At 39.7% G+C, this 18,036-nt stretch overlaps 2 protein-coding genes across 4 annotated transcripts in view; one reads left to right on the top strand and one right to left on the bottom strand.

Moving 5' to 3' along the window:
• The window catches only part of LOC106951328 (sodium-dependent neutral amino acid transporter B(0)AT2-like), a 16,799-nt gene extending 5,994 nt beyond the window's left edge, over positions 1–10,805 (bottom strand). The window contains exons 1-9 of one of the 3 annotated variants that reach the window (XM_015038778.1): positions 10,737–10,805; positions 4,398–4,608; positions 3,009–3,166; positions 2,588–2,708; positions 2,332–2,507; positions 1,415–1,525; positions 1,109–1,350; positions 591–753; positions 321–522 (exon numbers count right to left, since the gene is read on the bottom strand). In XM_015038778.1, coding sequence (XP_014894264.1) covers positions 321–522; positions 591–753; positions 1,109–1,350; positions 1,415–1,525; positions 2,332–2,507; positions 2,588–2,708; positions 3,009–3,166; positions 4,398–4,608 — 1,384 coding nt within the window. In that variant the 5' untranslated portion in view covers positions 10,737–10,805. Of the gene's footprint in view, positions 1–320; positions 523–590; positions 754–1,108; positions 1,351–1,414; positions 1,526–2,331; positions 2,508–2,587; positions 2,709–3,008; positions 3,167–4,397; positions 4,609–6,222; positions 6,321–7,074; positions 7,153–10,736 lie in introns of those variants that run through there. The other 2 variants (XM_015038777.1, XM_015038776.1) reach the window with 2 other exon arrangements.
• The window catches only part of eps8l1b (EPS8 signaling adaptor L1b), a 22,432-nt gene continuing 14,403 nt past the window's right edge, over positions 10,008–18,036 (top strand). Inside the window, 10 exon segments of the mRNA XM_015038775.1 lie at positions 10,008–10,032; positions 10,127–10,164; positions 10,734–10,892; positions 12,881–13,030; positions 13,104–13,183; positions 16,555–16,667; positions 16,755–16,807; positions 17,491–17,620; positions 17,699–17,787; positions 17,867–17,941. Coding sequence (XP_014894261.1) covers positions 10,135–10,164; positions 10,734–10,892; positions 12,881–13,030; positions 13,104–13,183; positions 16,555–16,667; positions 16,755–16,807; positions 17,491–17,620; positions 17,699–17,787; positions 17,867–17,941 — 879 coding nt within the window. The 5' untranslated portion in view covers positions 10,008–10,032; positions 10,127–10,134.

Genomic DNA, 18,036 nt, shown 5'->3' with positions numbered 1-18,036 from the left:
GTTTCCCCCGAGGCAGTTCCGTGTTCCCACCAGCCTTAACCGGTTTCCCTCAGTCTGAACTGGTTCTCTCCCAGTCTGAACTGGTTTCCTCCAGTCTGAACTGGTTTCCCTCCAGTCTGAACTGGTTTCCCTCCAGTCTGAACTGGTTTCCTCCCAGTCTGAACTGGTTTCCTCCCAGTCTGAACTGGTTTCCTCCCAGTCTGAACTGGTTTCCCTCAGTCTGAACTGGTTTCCTCCCAGTCTGAACTGGTTTCCCTCAGTCTGAACTGGTTTCCTCCCAGTCTGAACTGGTTTTCTCCCAGTCTGAACTGGTGGTTTACCAGTGAGCTTGGTCTTGTTGCGGGCCAGCGAGGCGAAGCGGTCCCGGAGCGGCGCCAGGATTCCCTCCATGGTTCCGAACATGGTGCTGAGTCCGAGGTTGAGCAGCATGAGGAAGAAGAGCGCCGACCAGAAGGGGCTACCGGGCAGCTGCGTCATGGCCTCTGTGAAGGCGATGAAGGCCAGGCCCGTCCCCTCCACGCCCTGCAACCAAACGCAGCCGCCGTCAGAGCTGTCCAGAGGTCAAAGGTCAACCTGAAACCACGCCTCACCGTCTGCATCTCCTTCTCCAGGTCGCAGTCGGTCAGATTCGCCAGAGTCTCGTTATGCTGGTTGAACCAGGAGCTGTAGGCCCGCCAGTCCACAGAGTCCGGGTCAGAAAGGTTAAAGGTCGGCATGTCGGCATGATGCTGCCACTGCAGCTGCTTCAGGTTCCTGCAGGAGACAAACGAAGGAAATGAGACGAAAAGAAAAGCTTACAAAGTAAAAAGACAAGAATAAAAACATGAGGCAGAAAAACGCAAAAAACTAACAAAAATAATGAACAAATGAAATGGAGAGAATAGAGGAAATAAAAACAAAAAACTGAAAAAAATAAAACAAAAAATGCAAAAAAGGAGGAAATGAATACAAAGAAAAATAAAAAAAGGAAACAAAAAGGAAATAAAGTATAAAAAATAAATAGTTTAGAATGAAGAAAATCCAAAAGGGCAAAACGAAAAAATAAAAAGTGAGGAAAGGAAACCGATATGGCCGACCTGCCCCGCCCCCCTCTGCCCTCTGACCCCACCTGGCCACGCAGGTCATGACCCTTTTCTTGGCGCGGAAGCCGAGCACGGCGAACACCACCAGCGTGGCGAGCAGCGAGGTCAGGAAGTTGATGGAGGAGACGGTGAAGGCGTCGCGGTGGCAGTTGTTGTTCTTGGGGTTGTAGGAGGAGTAGGCGATGATGGAGCCGAAGCCCAGGCCCAGAGCGAAGAACACCTGCGTGGCCGCCTGGCGCCACACCTGGATGTCCGCCCAGATCGACAGCTGCAAGCACACGGCGACAGGTCAAAGGTCGGCCAAGGGAAACGCCGGTCGGGCCGGGCAGTACCTTGGGGTAGAACATGTGGGCGATTCCCTCTGCGGCGCCGTCCAGCTTGAGGCTGCGGATCAGGAAGCAGACCAGAACCACGTAGGGGAAGATGGAGGAGAAATACATGACCTGGAACCGAACAGAACATCAATCTGATCGATTATTGGAAAACCTGCCAGGTGTCGATTCGAGCGGCTGAAAGGTTTAGCTGCTGCCGTTAGCTTCTATGTGTTAGCAGCTTAGCATTAGCTCCTGCTAGCTGGGTTTAGCGGTTTATCCATCAAATATTTAGTTAAACTGAAGCCTAAAAACGGGTCAAGCCCTTCATATCGGTCGATATCAATAATTATTGATCAGGTTTTTGTTTTAATTATCTGAAATGTTTCCAAACTCCTGGGTGCCTGATTTCTAGGTAAGTTTTCAAACTTTTCCAGCTCCACATTTTGGAGATAAAAACACCACAAATAAACTAAAAAAATGCAGTTTCAATTCATATTTTATAATTTATTACCGTTAATAACAGCACTCTGCGTTCCACAGCAGGAAAAGGTCAACTAAAACACGACTAAATGTTTTTAAATCTCTCTGGGCTGAGATACTTACAAAAATATCTTTAGATAAAAGTTGTGTAAAGTTTTCGGGCAGTTAGCAAATAGAGATAATTTAGGTGATTCTGAGTTAAAACAAGAAAAGTTTAGTCAGATTTAACTCCAACAGTGAGAAAAATGAAGTGTTTTTAAATATCTAGTTTCAGCTCAATGCGGGTTTTATAAATTTAAGTTTAAACCAAACATTAGATTCTACTTAATGAAGTTTCAATATTAAGAACTTTCAAGGACTTGATGAAGAAATCAAGCACTTTCCAAACACAGAACTGAAACGGAGAAGCTTCCAACAGAATCGCTTCAGCTTGAAGGAGGAAGCTGGTGAGTGACCTTGACGGAGGACTTGATGCCCTTGAACATCCCCAGGCAGACGATGGTCCAGGCGGCCAGCAGGCAGCCCACGATGTAGGGGTTGAAGGATCCCACCTGGTCGATGGAGTCGGTGATGTTCAGCGCTCTGCGGTACCAGAAGAACGACGTCGGGGAACTCGCCTCGCATTCCTTCTCTGGAGCCAAAACAGACGCCTCACCGTCAGAAACCAACCAGCTCCTCCTGGCCGGGAACTTCACTGCTTTGTGTTTTTACCCGTTACGTTTCCGTGTTCGGGACACTGTTGCCAAGGCAACGGGTACTGGAAGGAGTTCCCGAGGTAGAAGAGGCTCCAGGCGAGGATGACGTTGTAGTAGAGCGCCACGAAGAAGCAGACCTGCAGGAAAAAACAAAACTCTGTAGAGAACCCAAATCCTCATCCTGACAATCCACTCAGAATGCTCAAATATCAGTAACATTTTATTTTGAGTCATTTTTGAATTGTTACTTTTTTAACAGAAAGCAAGCTATGCTAGCATGATCCTGGTGGTGAAAACTAGATATCTGGATGGATTTCCAGATAAGTGATAAATCAGAGATGTTCTCTTGGTGTTTTTCTGCTCGTATTTCATCAGAATAATAAACTTTTCATCCAGATGCTTCTCGCTGCGTTGCAGACGTCGGTAGGTTTCCCTACCACACAGCTGGAGTAACCGATTCCCGCCAGCCTGGGAGAGATGTACTTCCAGACTCCGATGCTTCCCTGCCGGATGTCCTGGCCGGCCGCCAGCTCCAGGAAGAACAACGGGATTCCCACAACCAGCATCAGCAACACGTAGAGCAGCAGGAAGGCTCCTGGAGAGAGGCGGCCGAAAGCAGATGTGATGAACACGGAGCTGAAAAGACTGCAGAGGTTACGAACAGCTTCTGGCTGCAGAATAACAGAAAAGTTACGACCGTTTTCTGTCCTGGAATTGGACCAAAACCGACTTCATGCGATTTGAATTGAAAACAAAATAGGTTTTTTCCTGATATCTGGGATTTGTTCTGGATTCCCAACTTCATTTTGAAGCTCAGGAAAATTTGTAAATCTGTGAAAATGAATGTAAACGACTTTCCTCTGATCAGATCCTGTTTGTCTGAACATGCTGCTGAATTATGAACACATGCATTAATGTCATCACACCTTCATTCACCGCCTGAGGACAAACTAACCAATCCGGTTTAAAACCTGCAATGACTTCGTACAAACAAGAGTTTTATGGCTGTTATTGTTTTTGTTTGCTGTGTGAATCAAAACTTGCATTAATAACTTTATTTGTGTTACCCATCAAAATTAATCATTTAGGCTCAGTCAGGTTATGTTCTACTACTTAGCGTGCCGTGTTTCGGCCAGATGATTATTTGTGTTGCGCAAAGCAACTGTTGACGAATGCTAACGGCAGTTAGCAGAGAAACAAAAAGAGAAAGAAAGAGACAAAAAGTTTTAAAAGTGTGGAATCGCCTTAAGTTAAATAGAAAAGAAAACGTCTCAGGGCTTTAGAGAAAAACTGTTCTGTTTCACAATAAAACGTCACTGAACGCCTCAGCAGGAAACATCCACTACATGATTAATGAATTATCTCAGTAGCAAGACATTTTCCCAAGTCATCAGTGAAATAATCTGCTAGTGGAAACTACTTTTTAAAATCTATATGCAGGAATTACTCACCTAAAACAAGCCCCGAGATTTGATGGAAAGTTACTTGTAGGTTAGTTTTATTTCATGTGAACTAAGATATTTGCAGAAGAAACTAAATAAAAATACTTGGTAAGATTTTTAGTTTTTGCAGTGCAGCACCTTTTGTTGTTCTGTTTTACAGTTCAAACTTAGTTTCTTTGTAATAGCAGTTTTACAGATGAACTCTTTGAAATCTTGTTCTGAAGTTGGTTTTAGATGTTTCTTTGTATTTTTGGTTTTAAATGTTAAACTGGTGGACCAGCCAGTGGGGAGGACAACAGTTTCTTTTAGATGCAACATTGTTTCAGCTCAAATAAACCTGAGCCGGAGCGGCTCTTCCTCCAGATGAGAGTCACATCTCCTCACCTCCTCCGTTCTGGTGGCACAGATACGGAAACCTCCAGACGTTTCCCAGGCCGACGCTGAATCCCACCTGGGCTAAAAAATATTCCACCTTGCTGTTCCATCCGGCCCGGGACGGAGCCTCGGAGGCGGCCGGCTGCACGGCGTCGCCGCCGCCGTCTGGGTCCGGCGCTCCCGTCTTATCACCGTCATCTGGCAGAGGCTGCTTCTCCATCTGGGAACAGAGCGGATGATAAAACCACCAAACGTCGCGACGCCTGCTCAGCAGATGCTAGCAAACACCCGGCCTTCAGACGTGAACACATGAATCATTTTAGAGGATTTAACCGGTACTGGGTGTGCCTCATCGGTTTGAAGAACTGACCAGAGCCCGAGGACTTTGTTACCAAATGGAGCAGAAAACGCTAACAGGAGGATTTACGCTAAACCAACAGACGCATAACAGAGAAATAATATTAAATCTACGGCTCTCTAATGCAAAGTCTGGGTTGCAACTCCAGAAAAACAGACTTTAATCATCATTGCACTGAAACAATGCTGCATGCTTCTTACAGAAATAAACCCCACTCTTATTAATGCTCTCATGTCGAGGTACTTAAACACGCTGCCATATTAGGCCCGTTGTAGATATATAGTTTTAAAAAGTAGTAAAACACCTCCAAATTTTCATAAATTTTCAAGTTTTTTCTAAATAGTTTGAATTTTTTTCTGGCAAATTTTTGACTTTTCAAACTTAGAAATTTCCACGTGTTTTCCAAAAAATTTCTGAGATTAATCTCAAAATTTTAGGTTTCTTTCTAGCAAATTATTTATTTTTCAGTCTGAGAAATTTCCAAGCTTTTTTAAAAATAAATAAATAAATAAATAAATAAATAAATAAATCTGAAGTTAATCTGAAAATGTAAGGGTTAATTTAAATTTTTTTTTTCAACTTTTCAAAGTCAAAAGTTTTTTTCTAGAAAATTTCTGCAATTAATCAAGAATTATTTGTTTTTTGGGAGAAATTTACTTTAATAATAATAATAATTTATCTATGAAAGTCGATTTTCAGAAGTCAGAATTCTGGGCAGGCAAGTCGGAGGCAGCTCAAACTCAAAATCCAATATGAACATTCACAGAATCATTTTTATTATTATTATTTTTTCGGACTTTTATAGGCTACCAATAGCTACTGTTTTTCTCAGCAGTTGGCAACAGTGCCTCCTCCTATAGAAACACAAACAAGACGGAAAAAACCGTTACTATCGGCCTAGGTTTACCTATCGAACACATGCCGATGTTGTTGCCGATATATCTTGCATCGCTAATACACAATGAGAACGTACAGAAACAGGACAGGGATGTAAAGGCATGTTGAGGTGAGTGTGAAACTACAATGCCAACCACCCAACCAGCCGGCGAGTAAAGATAAGTCTATTTGCCTGGTTTAGGATAATCCCAGATTAGGGGATTTACATCGTAAATGTAAATTCCTCATGCTTCAGCTAACTGTGAGACAGTAATAAAAAACAATAACCTGACCAGATATCTTGGTCACCATAACAACACACACGAACAGGAGCATCTACAGCTTTCAACACAGAACACAAATCCGCCTGATAGGCAGCAGCTAACACTGTTAGCAAACAGGTAGAGAACATGCGGAAACATCAGAGAAATCAGCCGTTATCCTTTCGCTCGCGCACGTGCGGCTACTAATTCAACCGCCACGTTCACACAAAACCCGCGCGCCAACGTCTGTCGTCACAGTTCGAAGCGAACATTAAGCAAGCAGCGCTATAAATGTTACAGTTTAAGAATAAAAGCTATTAAAGAGACATAAGTTTACCCGCGTGTTCTTCCCACCCAGCAGGACGTGGGCTCCGGCTCCTGCCTCTCTTCCGCTGATGCAACAAACAGGCGGAGATGCGTTCAGGTCCGCACGGAACGGATGAAGAGGGCTACATACTCATGTCCAAGCTAATACTCCATGCCGAAGTCCCGGGTTCGATTCCCAGCCTTGACTCATTTGCTGAATGTTTTTATTCCCTCCTTCTCATCTCCCCTCTGAATATTATCAATAAAAACTAATTGTGCTAAAAAATCAAATCAAATAAATAAATCTATTAATACACAAATAATAAAAACCAAAGAGAATTTTGCTACTTATCCAGTTGATGTGTATCCAGCTCACCGGTCACAGACTAGACGTAAATAAATTACACACGCTGCTTTCTGTCACTTAAAGGTTAAATTCCGATGCCGATAACAAACCTGAATGAGCCGTAAACACTTTGAGAGATTAGGATTTAATTTTCCAACACGTGTCGGTGTTTTCAGTCAGGGTTAGGGTAGAATAAAGAAAAACAGTGAGAACGTAACAGTTAAAACTGTTTTAAAAGAACATTTCAATAGTCTACCACTCTCATTTCATTTCAGTTTGCTGTATCTTTAGTGATTTTTCTCCATATTTAGTGCCATACTTGGTCATACTTTGTTAAAATAATAGTACAAATCTGAAGTAGCAATAACAACACACACACACACACACACACACACACACACACACACACACACACACAGGATGCCACGTATGCCGCCTGCTCTTGAGGTAAATAAAACAGAAAACAACTGAGTAAGTTCCCCTTTAAAGAGGCGAGGCAAAACCTCTTAATTAACCCAATAAATACTCATTAATTACCTCTAATCACAGGTAAATCTTCTCCGAGGTTGACCAAATGTCCTCACACTAAAGTCAACTGTTTAACCTTACGTGGCGTGACTCCGCCCAAACAGTTCCCATTGGAGGAAAACAGAGGCCGGTACAGACTGTAAAATTAATTTTAATAATTTACCTCCAGACTACTGAGCGTAATTTTAACAACAAAAACTTTCTGAATGACACTTTTCCAGAGGATTCATCCTTATGAGACCCAAAGCTCTGGACTTTTTCAGCTGAAACGTTTATGGGAAATTATAATATAAAATTAATCTCCCACATATTTAACGTTTTGTTTCAAAGTAGAGTTCAAATGAGAGAAAAATCTCTCAATTCAACCCGAATCAAAACTTAAGTTTTTGACTCAAGGTGATTCCCTTCTAAAGCTTAGAGCGCCCTCCACTGGGCGCCGGTAAAATAGTGGTTTATTATTATTTTATATGATAAACCAACATAAAATCCTGCACATTTACAAAGCAGAATGGAAAAAGGTTAATTTCGTCAAGATATTTTATCAATCAAAACCTGAAAAGTGTGGTGTGTATTTGAATTCTGCCCCTTTACTCTGATACCACCAAACAAAACTAATTGCAGATGATTAGTCAGAATATTTACTCTGATCTTAAACTCAACTGTTTAAAATGCTTGAATTTTAGCAGTCTGAAGATTTAAACGTTTTATATTTCTTTATCAACAATGTTGGTAAATTTGATTTTACAGTTTATAGACAAATTAAAAGATTATTTTTTAAAAAAACACGTTAAGATTTTAAAGGGTTTACTTTTTAAAAGTAAAATTAATTCTACAACTCTTGTAGCTGACGCCCAAAAACTCACCATCTCTGTCCAGTCTGAGTCTGTAAACACAAAGTCATGCCACACTTTTCAGATTTTTATTGTAGGAACGTTGAAATACGTTTTTTTCTTCCAGTTTATGCATGTCCGCTTGTTCTGTCGGATAAAATCTGAGTTGAACTACAAAACGTTCTTCAGTCAGAGGCTTCTTCAAGGTCGCTGTAATACAGACTTCTATAGGAGCTCTTTCCTGCCAACAGTCATCACCAATTATTTGAATTAAAATGAGTTACAACATTTAACCTCCATTTGGGATCAATAAAATAATTTTGAATTTGAATCGAATTCGATTAAAAAATCAAAACAAAAAATGAACAAAAAAGAAAATGATAGGAATGAACTTATACGGCAAAACATTAATGGCAATAATCAACAATTGAATATGGCAAGACCTTTCTAACAATAATGAACTCCCCAACAAACTGAAGCTACATCATAAAGCCAAAACGTTTGTTTGTTATAATCCGTCATTCTTCATGTTTTACTGAGTAAATATTGAGTTTTAAACTGCGTGACGCTGCTTGTTCAAGGTTGTGTTCAGTTAAATGTTTCACCTGAGAAAAAGCTGATTCAGTTTCACAAAGAGACATAAAACACAAAACTGAAGCAGATCTTTAAACCAAATAAGTGTCGTTATTATAAGACATAATAAATGGTTTATGTTTACATCAGTTCTTCACTTTGTGTCGGTTTGTTTGGAAGCATTCATCCCCTCAAATACTTAAAATAATTTAAAAAAAAAACTGTAAAATATTAAGAGTGACCAAAAAGCAAAAGACAGAAAAAATAAATACATAAATTGGTAATCAGTTGGTTAAATAACATTTAAATCAATGTTAACAATAGAGCTGTTGTGTATTGTGTTTTTAATCACCAAAGGCAAATTTCCACATGCATTTTGATTCAATACACAAGACTGTGATCGATATAATGTGATATAATTTACATTTCTCAACTTACAAAAACTATTCAATTATTATGACTGGCATCTGGTATTTATATATATATAAAAAAAACATTTTTCTTAATTAATACAACAATAAAAATAGATCACCTGTTTAAATTAGATTCATGTTCAAATATATGTTTGACATTAAAAAATCCCTTATAAACTTTAACCCTTTTCAGCAAAACATAACTATTTCAGAGGGACATGGCTGAAACTATATATATTTATAAGGCAAAGTTCACTGCAATAAAGTCGCGCCTGAACGCTCCTGCGTCACTTTCTGTTGCCATGGTGACAGTTCACTGTCGCTTAAGAGGTGCAGTTTTCCAAATTACTTAATAGTTACTTAGTTAACTTATATTACTTGTTTCGTAACAAGTTATTATTTTTCTTGTTGGCTTTAAACATAGAAAATATTCACTTTAACTGTTGGGTTGAAAATCGGATCAAACTCAGAACCAAACCCGGTTCGGTCGATGTTTGGGTTCCTGTTCAATAAAAGCAACTGAACGTTCTTTGGTTGGTTATTTTACAGATTTTCCTTGATTTATGCTCATTGAAAGAGCCTAATTTTAATGTATTTTTAAATAAACAAAGCCGTCTTATTTGCTGAGGATGTAGCTGTTCCTGGCTCAGGTGATCCAAAGTAAATATTTTCATCTCCTAGGTACGGCTGTTTGGGCGGGATGGGACACACCTCTGCGTTGACGCAGACGCGCCGGCGGTCTCCGGCTCACAGCAAACCCGTCAGCCGCAGGAGACGCAGCCGCTACAGGTGAGTTCATCCATCACTTCAGGTCCAGTTGATTCACAGAGAAACCTGACTGTCAAATTATTACCGATTGAACAAGAACAGCTAATAAGGAGAGCGGGAAGAACCCTTTGGTTTGTTCTTATCTTTCTAACCTGGAATGTCAAACTTTACTGACTAAACTGGATGTACTGACATTTCCAGAGTACTTGAGCTCTGTACCTAGTTTAATTCCTCTGATGGAGTCAGAAAGTGTAAAAGGAGCTGAGTGTTTGCTCTGTGAGCGGCTGCAGGAGCAGATAGACGGTGAGATTGCGCGGTGGCCGGACTGGTTGGGCGGCTCACAGGCGGAGGCGGCTCGGCTGGCAGGCGGAAAACAATCGGAGGTTGATTTGAATGAAGCCGCTGTTTAGAGATTTAACATCAGGTTTAGAAAAATCTGTTCAAAGCTCTGAGATTCATTTTCTGTCTTTCCTCCAGGCAAGAAGATGACGCGAGTCATGAAACATCTGGTAAACGTGAGTATTTTCCATACGGCCACAAAAAACTACTCACTAAGAGTAGAAGAAAGTATAAAGTAGCCAAGAAAATACTCAAGAGTAAAGAAGTATTTGGTAAAAAGTAACTGATCAAATTATCAATCATTTAATGTTTTAGAATTACATCATCCGACAGACCAAAATATAAAGTTAAGTGGAAATTTTGGTATTTTAGGGACGAAAAGGACAATAATTCATATAAGTAAAAAAAAAAATTAAAAATCAGGCAAAAGAAAATGTTTCCAAATCAGTTTCTTTCTAAATAAAACTCATGAAACTGTAACAGAAACTGCAGGTATGAGTCTGGTGGTTGAAACATGTTTGTTTTTCATTCAGAATTCAGAAATTTTACTCAAGTAAGCAGAGATACTTCAGAATAAAATAACTCAAGTAAAAGTATAAAGTACAGTGAGGTAAAATACTTCTAAAAGTACAAAACAAGTTACCCGTTAATGTAACTGAGTAAATGTAATAATTTGCTACCAGACTCTGCTGGAAGAAATGATGCGAGATGAACTTTCTGACTTTATCTGTTTTTATTTTTGCAGCACCTGCTGACGTTCTCGCTGCAGGACGGGAACGTCCAGGGCGTGGAGGAGGCGCAGGCCCGCCTCTCCTTCCTGGCCGACAACAACAAACTGTGGAGCCAGAAGATGCTGCTGGACATCGGGAGCAACTCGCTTCGTTTCCGAGACGCCAGCAGTGAGGTGAGGCACGAGCCGCGTGTCCGTCTGAAACCTGCACAAATCTGTGTCTATATTCTGCTGACATCGAAAAAACACAGATTTAGAATTATGATGTTTCCACTAAAGGGGCAGCGTCGTGTTTTCCAGGCACATGGAGCCATTTTATAGCACAATTGTGTTTACAAGTTTCCTTCAGTTGATATAAAAATACTATAAATATCAAATATGACTCAAAATAAATTTTACTTCCTGATTTAACTCCTTGAAATTGGGCGACTGTCTCTTTAAATACTTCTGCCTCTTTCTGAAGCTCCACCTAACATAATGAGCCCACCAGCTGTTTGCTAATTGCTGCTGGCTAGTCTGAGGAGCTGCGCCTCGAAGGTGGGGCTAGGTCCACCCAGGCGTTTTAACAGCTGAATGAAAACTATCTGTCTGTGATTGGCTGGATATTTGGTTTATTTACATACAACTGCAGTGTATGAAAGACACATGAGATTTTGCTAATTTTTTGGTTCTTTTGGTGTTCCATATGTGAGGAACACGATCCTCAGAGTGGATCTGTGTCAGACATGAATTCAGCAGCTGAGTGTGAGATTTAAACGTCACAAACTGTTGTTCGTTTCCACATCAGTTTCACTGCAGACTGGCAGCAGAAATGAAGTTTTAATCTAAAGTGAATGAAATGTGAGGGAGTTAAAACACCAGCAGCCCTTCAGGCGTAACGCCGATGGAGACAGCTGCTCTGTTTGCTGTTTTTCCTGCAGCTTTTTTAGGGAAGCTGCTCATTGAAAACCAGAGTCCTTGTCAAAGTCAGTAAACTCGGCTCCTTCTGGTCTGATTTTAGCTGAATTTTTAATCAGTTTGTTTAAACGTCTTGGTTAGTGGTGAACTTTTAGCAAAGGACATGAATATTATTATTTTTACTCAGATGTGTTTGGGACCATCGTCCTGTTGGATCATCCAGTTATATCCAAGTTTCAACCATCTGACTCAGACTTCCATGTTTGGCTTTCAGGCCTAAATCCCTTCACTGACTGTGCAGCAAAGTGGTGGTGGCGTCATGCTGTGGGGTAGTTTCACAGAAAGTGTTATAATTTGGAAAAAATGAGGAAGCAGAAGGACTAAATACGAGTTCTTCAACTTTACATCAAATCATCAGCCAAATGGATGGAAATGTTTCATTCAAAATGTTTCCTAATTCTCCTATTTTTCCAGGGCCGGCCAAAGTCTCTCTGGGGCCCAAGCCGATTTTCATTGGGGCCCCTGTACCAGGATGTCAACACCAGATGCTTTATCATTCCTCAGTTACTCTATATGTAATACACTTACATTAAATTTACAGTAAATAAGTTACCATGTTTCATAACTTATATTTCACAAACAGTTGCTGTGTTTCCGTTACAAATGTGCGCAAAAGTTTGTCGATATCCCACTAATGTCGAAAAAACACAATTTCAGCATTGCGGTGTTTCCATTAAGTAAGAAATGCAATTAAAATCACACCTTAATTCTTTTGTTCATGCAATAAGTAACTAAACCGTGCTGTACCGTCATCTTCCCACTACTTCCTGTCGTCTTCTTTGTCATTTCTGGCAGTAGTAATATCCAGCTGCTGATAATGTGACTCAAGTGATGCGAAAAAAGTGTTTCAATTGCAGTTTTGCAAAATACACCAATACAGCTGAAAAAACACTTCATAAACTTTGTACTGAAAATTGTGAGCTTTTTCTAAATTGCCGTGTTTCCAATTAGAGAATTTATTTTCATAATTTTAATTTGCTCAATTTTATGGCCAATGGGAACAGCAGCAAGAGATTAATCTATTATTTGTGTACCAAATACAAAAAATATATAGAGATAGTTTTTCCCTGACTAATAGCATTTAGTTTGTATTATTCGATGGTATGTTGTTGCTCTTGGGAGCCCCCTGGTGGTGTGGAGGCCTGAAGCAGCTGTTTAACTCGCATATGCAGAAGTTTCTCCAACTGAAGTGTGTTTTCATATAGGATGAACTGGAGCGTTACTCATTCCGAGACATCTACCGCTGCGACACCATTGACACGGTGAAGCACTTCCCCTCGCTGCTGCTGCTGATCTGCCAGCGCGCCAATCAGAAGAAGCCAGACATTCACTTCTTCAACTGCGAACCGATGCAGGTAGGAGCGGCGGCGGCGGCGGCGGCGGCCGGCTCTGCTCGACTTCCCTCACTGACGCTGGTTGTTCCCACAGGCAGAGCTGATCTGTGAAGACATTAAAGGTGCCGTTTCCGAAGTCTCCAGCAGCAGCAAGATGGCTCCCGACGCCGAAAGGTACGAAATATATGGAGGGAAAATCCTGGAAAACATCTGATGTCATAAAAACTCCTAAAGATCTAATCTAGGTTTTGATTTCACTTCTACTGTTGACATGGAGATAAACTCTCTCAAATTAACGCAAAACTGCAAAAACACAAACTTTTACCAAATATTTTTATCTAGTTTATACACTGAAAAAAGAGAATGGAGCTAAAAATACGAGTTAATTTGTTACATGTAATAAAAATAAGTTTGTCAAACTTAATTTATTCCTGTTTCTTTAACATGACAACTGTTAAAGAAATACTTAATTTAATTACTGTAACAAATTAACTCCGTTTTTTTTTAGTTGGATCACCTGTTTGTTTTTTCAGTGTAGTATAAATATCAAAACCAGAAATGGGTTCAGTACTAAAAAAATAAAAATGTATTTGGTATCAAATACTTTCTGATACAAGTTCTGATAAAATGATAAAACATTAATGATGTTATGTTTAATCATTACATCATTAGACAAATTAAAAATAAACTTATGTGGATATTTTGGTATTTTAAAGACCAGAATGTAAATAATTAATATAAATAACATAATCACATAACAAAATCAAATGTAGAACAATAATAATAAAATAAAATAACAAAATCAGTCAAAATAAAAAAAGTTTCCAAATGAATTTCTTTCAGCTTGTTTGAATTTTTGGTTAAAGACTAAAAGCTAAATTAAAAGCAACTTTTCAGTTTGAGTCAATAATTCCTTAATATTTATTTTAAAAAATAATTAGTCCCACTGGCAGATTATTTCAATTATAATATGGGAAAATGTCTTGTTATAAGTGAAATATTCAGCCAGATTTTTAATCAATATTTCCTAAAACAAGTTAAAATAATAACGATAGAGCTGGGTAGAAACTAGTTACATCTACTTCAGTGAAGTTTGGAACAAAATGTACTTTTAGGAGTATTTTTATTATGCAGTACTTTCTACTCTTGATAAAATGTCTGGATTTTCTCCCACTGAATGAAAAACAACCAGAAACTCACCAGACTCAGACACACTTTAAACCAATTATTGTCATTTTCATCCTTAAAATACCAAAATTTCCACTTAACTTTGTATTTTGGTTCTTCTGGTGATTTAAATATTAAATGATTGATAATTGATCAGTTACTCAGTAGTTGAGTAAACTTTTCACCAGATACTTTTTTACTCTAACTCGAGTTTAGTTTCTGGGTTATCTGCCCACTTCTGTTTCAGGTGAGTTTAGTTTCTGTGTATGTTTCTAGTGGAAACCAGACGAGGACCAGGCTTAGCTTCAGTTTTTCTCAGAGTAAAGCGGCGATGGATGCGGGTCGATTTTGATGTTCTGTCATTTTCCGTCCACGGCGCTGAAAAGGCCGGCAGGGCGGCAGAAACGCAGCAGGACAATGTAAACAGCTGAGACAGAAACAGACCCGTTTTACCGGTTTCTGCATAACTTAAGAAGGTGTGACAGTGAGAGCGAGGCCAGTTTGCTGACAGGATCACCTGCTCCCACTGGCTTCGCTTTCACCGACGCTCCAAGGGCAAAACGAACACGGTAAGACAGACAGAAACCCACATTTCTATCAAATTCATCCAGAAAAGAGGGAATTATTAGGTAGGATTTATTAAAATGTGAGATTTAAATGTCTAAAAGTTAACTTCAAGCTTCTTTTTTTATTTTATTTTATTTCTTTTACTCGTTTTTTAGCAGTAATTCTGCTTATAAGATTAAATGGTTTGCATTTAAATCAGGGAGTCCAAACTTTTTAGGCCAAAAATGTCAAGTTGAAATAAAATTTTAAGAGCTTTTTTATTTTGACCAGCTAGTTAAACAATAAACTAAACACTAAATCCAGAAAATGTGTATTTCTGTAAATGTGTAAATCATAAATTGAAAACAAAAAGCCTCCTTCAGGTTTGACAGATTTAAAGGAAACAAAAGAGAAGTAAACCATATGCTACATTTTTAATTTTCTTCTGAACTTTTTTTAAAATCTTTTTAGCAACAAGAACAGAATATGACTCAGTCTGGCTTCATTTTGATGACTTTATTAAACTAAAACGCTCAGCGTTTTAGCTTTTATCATTAAAATAAATTAAATTCAAAGCAGAAACCTGGATGAAAACTTTGCTTTGCTTTACCTGATATCAGTGAAAACTTCACCTCAACATTGTTTTAAATCTGCATCAGCTGCATGAGCTGTGATGAAGGGCCGCCAAGAATCCTTCTGAGGGCCGTAAAAGGCCCCCGACCCGCACTTTGGACACCTGATTTAAATATTCACAGAGGAGAATTTGTGTTGTGTGTCTTTGACTTCGTATTTGACTCTTCAGCCCTCGCCGAAGGGCATTTACACAACAAACAGCAGCTTTGACCTTTAACCCCTGGAGGAGCCCAGCAGGGGCGGTGCTACCCGGTTGGTTCCCGGGGCCGACGAGCATCATTTACATCATCATGTAGCTCCATAGATTTTATTTATTCTGTTATTTTATATGAAACAACGTGAAAGTAACTATAATACTATAAACATGTAGCTAAAAATTAACAAATATAAAATATTCAAAAAAGTTTCATAAATACATTTAATAAATGAATTACTATCCATCCATTTTCTTTACACCCTTGTCCCTTAGTGGGGTCAGGAGGGGTGCTGGTGCCTCTCCAGCTAACGTTCCGGGTGAGAGGTGGGGTCACCCTGGACAGGTCACCAGTCTGTCACAGGGCAACACAGAGACAAACAACCATGCACACACACACACACTCACTCACACCTAGGGGCAATTTGGAGAGGCCAATTAACCTGACATGTTTTTGGACTGGGGGAGGAAACTGGAGTACCTGGAGAAAACCCATGCATGTACAGGGAGAACAGGCAAACTCTATGCAGAAAGACCGGGGCTGGGAATTGAACCCAGAACCTTCTTGCTGCAAGGCAACAGCTCTACCAACTGTGCCACTGTGCAGCCCTATCTCACTAATAGTGATAGTTAAATATTTAGTTCACAAATTAAATATTGTGTTAGCAAGCTAAATATTTAGTTTTGCAAAATAAACATTTAGTTTGGAAAATAAATATCTATTTCTCAAAACTGAATATATTGTTAGCAAGCTAAAGGCTTAGCTTAAATTAGTATTTAGTTACCAAGCTAATATTTAGAAAATAAACTAAATATTTTATTACTAACAAAAATTTTAGTTAAAATATTTAGTTACAAACTAAATACGCAGTTAGGAAGATAAATGTTTAGTTTACAAACTAAATTCTGGTGGATGGGCCGCCCTACAGCACGCGCCGCTCTGGGCAGCCGCCCACAAACGGCTCCTGAAGCCGAGGATTTAAAAGTCGCCTCTCGTCTCCGGCAGGAATCCTAAGAGCGAAGGGAAGATGTACGAGCCGTACGACATCCCGAGCCCTCCGTTCCCGTACGCGCCCAACGCGCCGCCGGTCAACCCGCCGCCCTACCCTGGACTGAAAGGTAAGAGACAAAACGGCGGCGTCCGTCTGTGTGTCAGCAGTGAATCTAAACCTGATTAAAAGAATCATAACTGAACCGATTCCACAGCAAACGGACCAAACGGGCCGGACATCTCCTTCCTGCGTGCAGAGAGAGAAGTGGTACGCTCCCGTTTCATTTCCTCTCTTCTACACTGCAAAAACACAAAACCTTAACAAGGACTTACTGGTTTCTCAGGCAAATATGGTTTTATACTTAAAATTAGACTAAACTAACTTATAGTAACTTTTCAACAAGATATAGGAGCTTGTTTTAAGTCAACAATTCCTTAATACTTCAAAAGTTTTAGCTCCACTTATAACAAAACATTTTTCCATATTATAACTGTAATAATCTGAGCGAAAACCTTTTCATCAATATTAAGGAATTATTGACTTGAAATACAAAAATGTGTAAATAAATTACACCAACAGTCAAAGATTAAGAAAATCATGTGCTATAAAGTTGCATTTTGATCAAGACATGTCAGTTCAAAACAAAATATTTAGCTCAAAACTAAATATTTTAGCAAGTTTTCAAACTGTTAGAAAGCTAAATATTTAGCTTAGAAAGTATTAGCTATATTTACAAGACATTTTTCCAATGAGAAAAATAATCTTCCATTGGGACTTTTAGTTGTTCATAAATATTAAGGACTTATTTACCTAAAACAAGCTGTTCTGTAAGTTTGCTTTGTCTTATTTGCAATAAACTAGACCAAAAATACTTGGTAAGACTTTGTGTTTTTGCAGTGCAGTGTTTGTTCCCCAACAGAGTGAATAACGTTGTGCCTCTCGTACCTCAGACGATCCTGAACCACTGCTTCGACGACATCGAGTCGTTCATGGGGAAGCTGCAGCAGACGGCCGAAGCATCAAACATCCTGACCCTGAGGAAGAAAAAGAAGAAGAAAAGCAAGAAGCAGACTGCTGAAGGTAAACGCCGCCTGATTCTTTTCAAAGTAAAAGCTTCCCCTCAGAGTGGGAATAACTGGCTTGTTTACTGGTTTCCAGATGATCTGCTGGCAGAAAAAGCCCGGCCGCCGTCAGAGGACGAGTTCATCGACATCTTCCAGAAGTTTAAATACAGTTTCTGCCTGCTGGTTCGTGTTTTTACTGGACTCACCATTTATCGGCTGCTGAGCCTCCAGATGTAACGACTAGCTGTGGTTTTTCCTCCAGGCTCGGCTGAAATCCACGATCGCCAGTCCGTCGTCCGAGGAGCTGGTGCACCACGTCTTCAGACCTCTGGATATGGTAGGTCTGGAGCATGAAAACAGGAAGGCAGGAAAAACAAGAAGACAGGAAAAAACATGAAGACAGGAAAAAACATGAAGACAGGAAAAAACATG

This window comes from Poecilia latipinna, unplaced genomic scaffold, assembly GCF_001443285.1.
Source record: "Poecilia latipinna isolate Pla-1442-1.1 unplaced genomic scaffold, P_latipinna-1.0 Scaffold451, whole genome shotgun sequence".
Taxonomy (NCBI): Eukaryota; Metazoa; Chordata; class Actinopteri; order Cyprinodontiformes; family Poeciliidae; genus Poecilia; species Poecilia latipinna.
The sequence above is the reverse complement of the archived record's forward strand: the minus strand, read 5'-3'. Positions and strand labels throughout refer to the sequence as shown.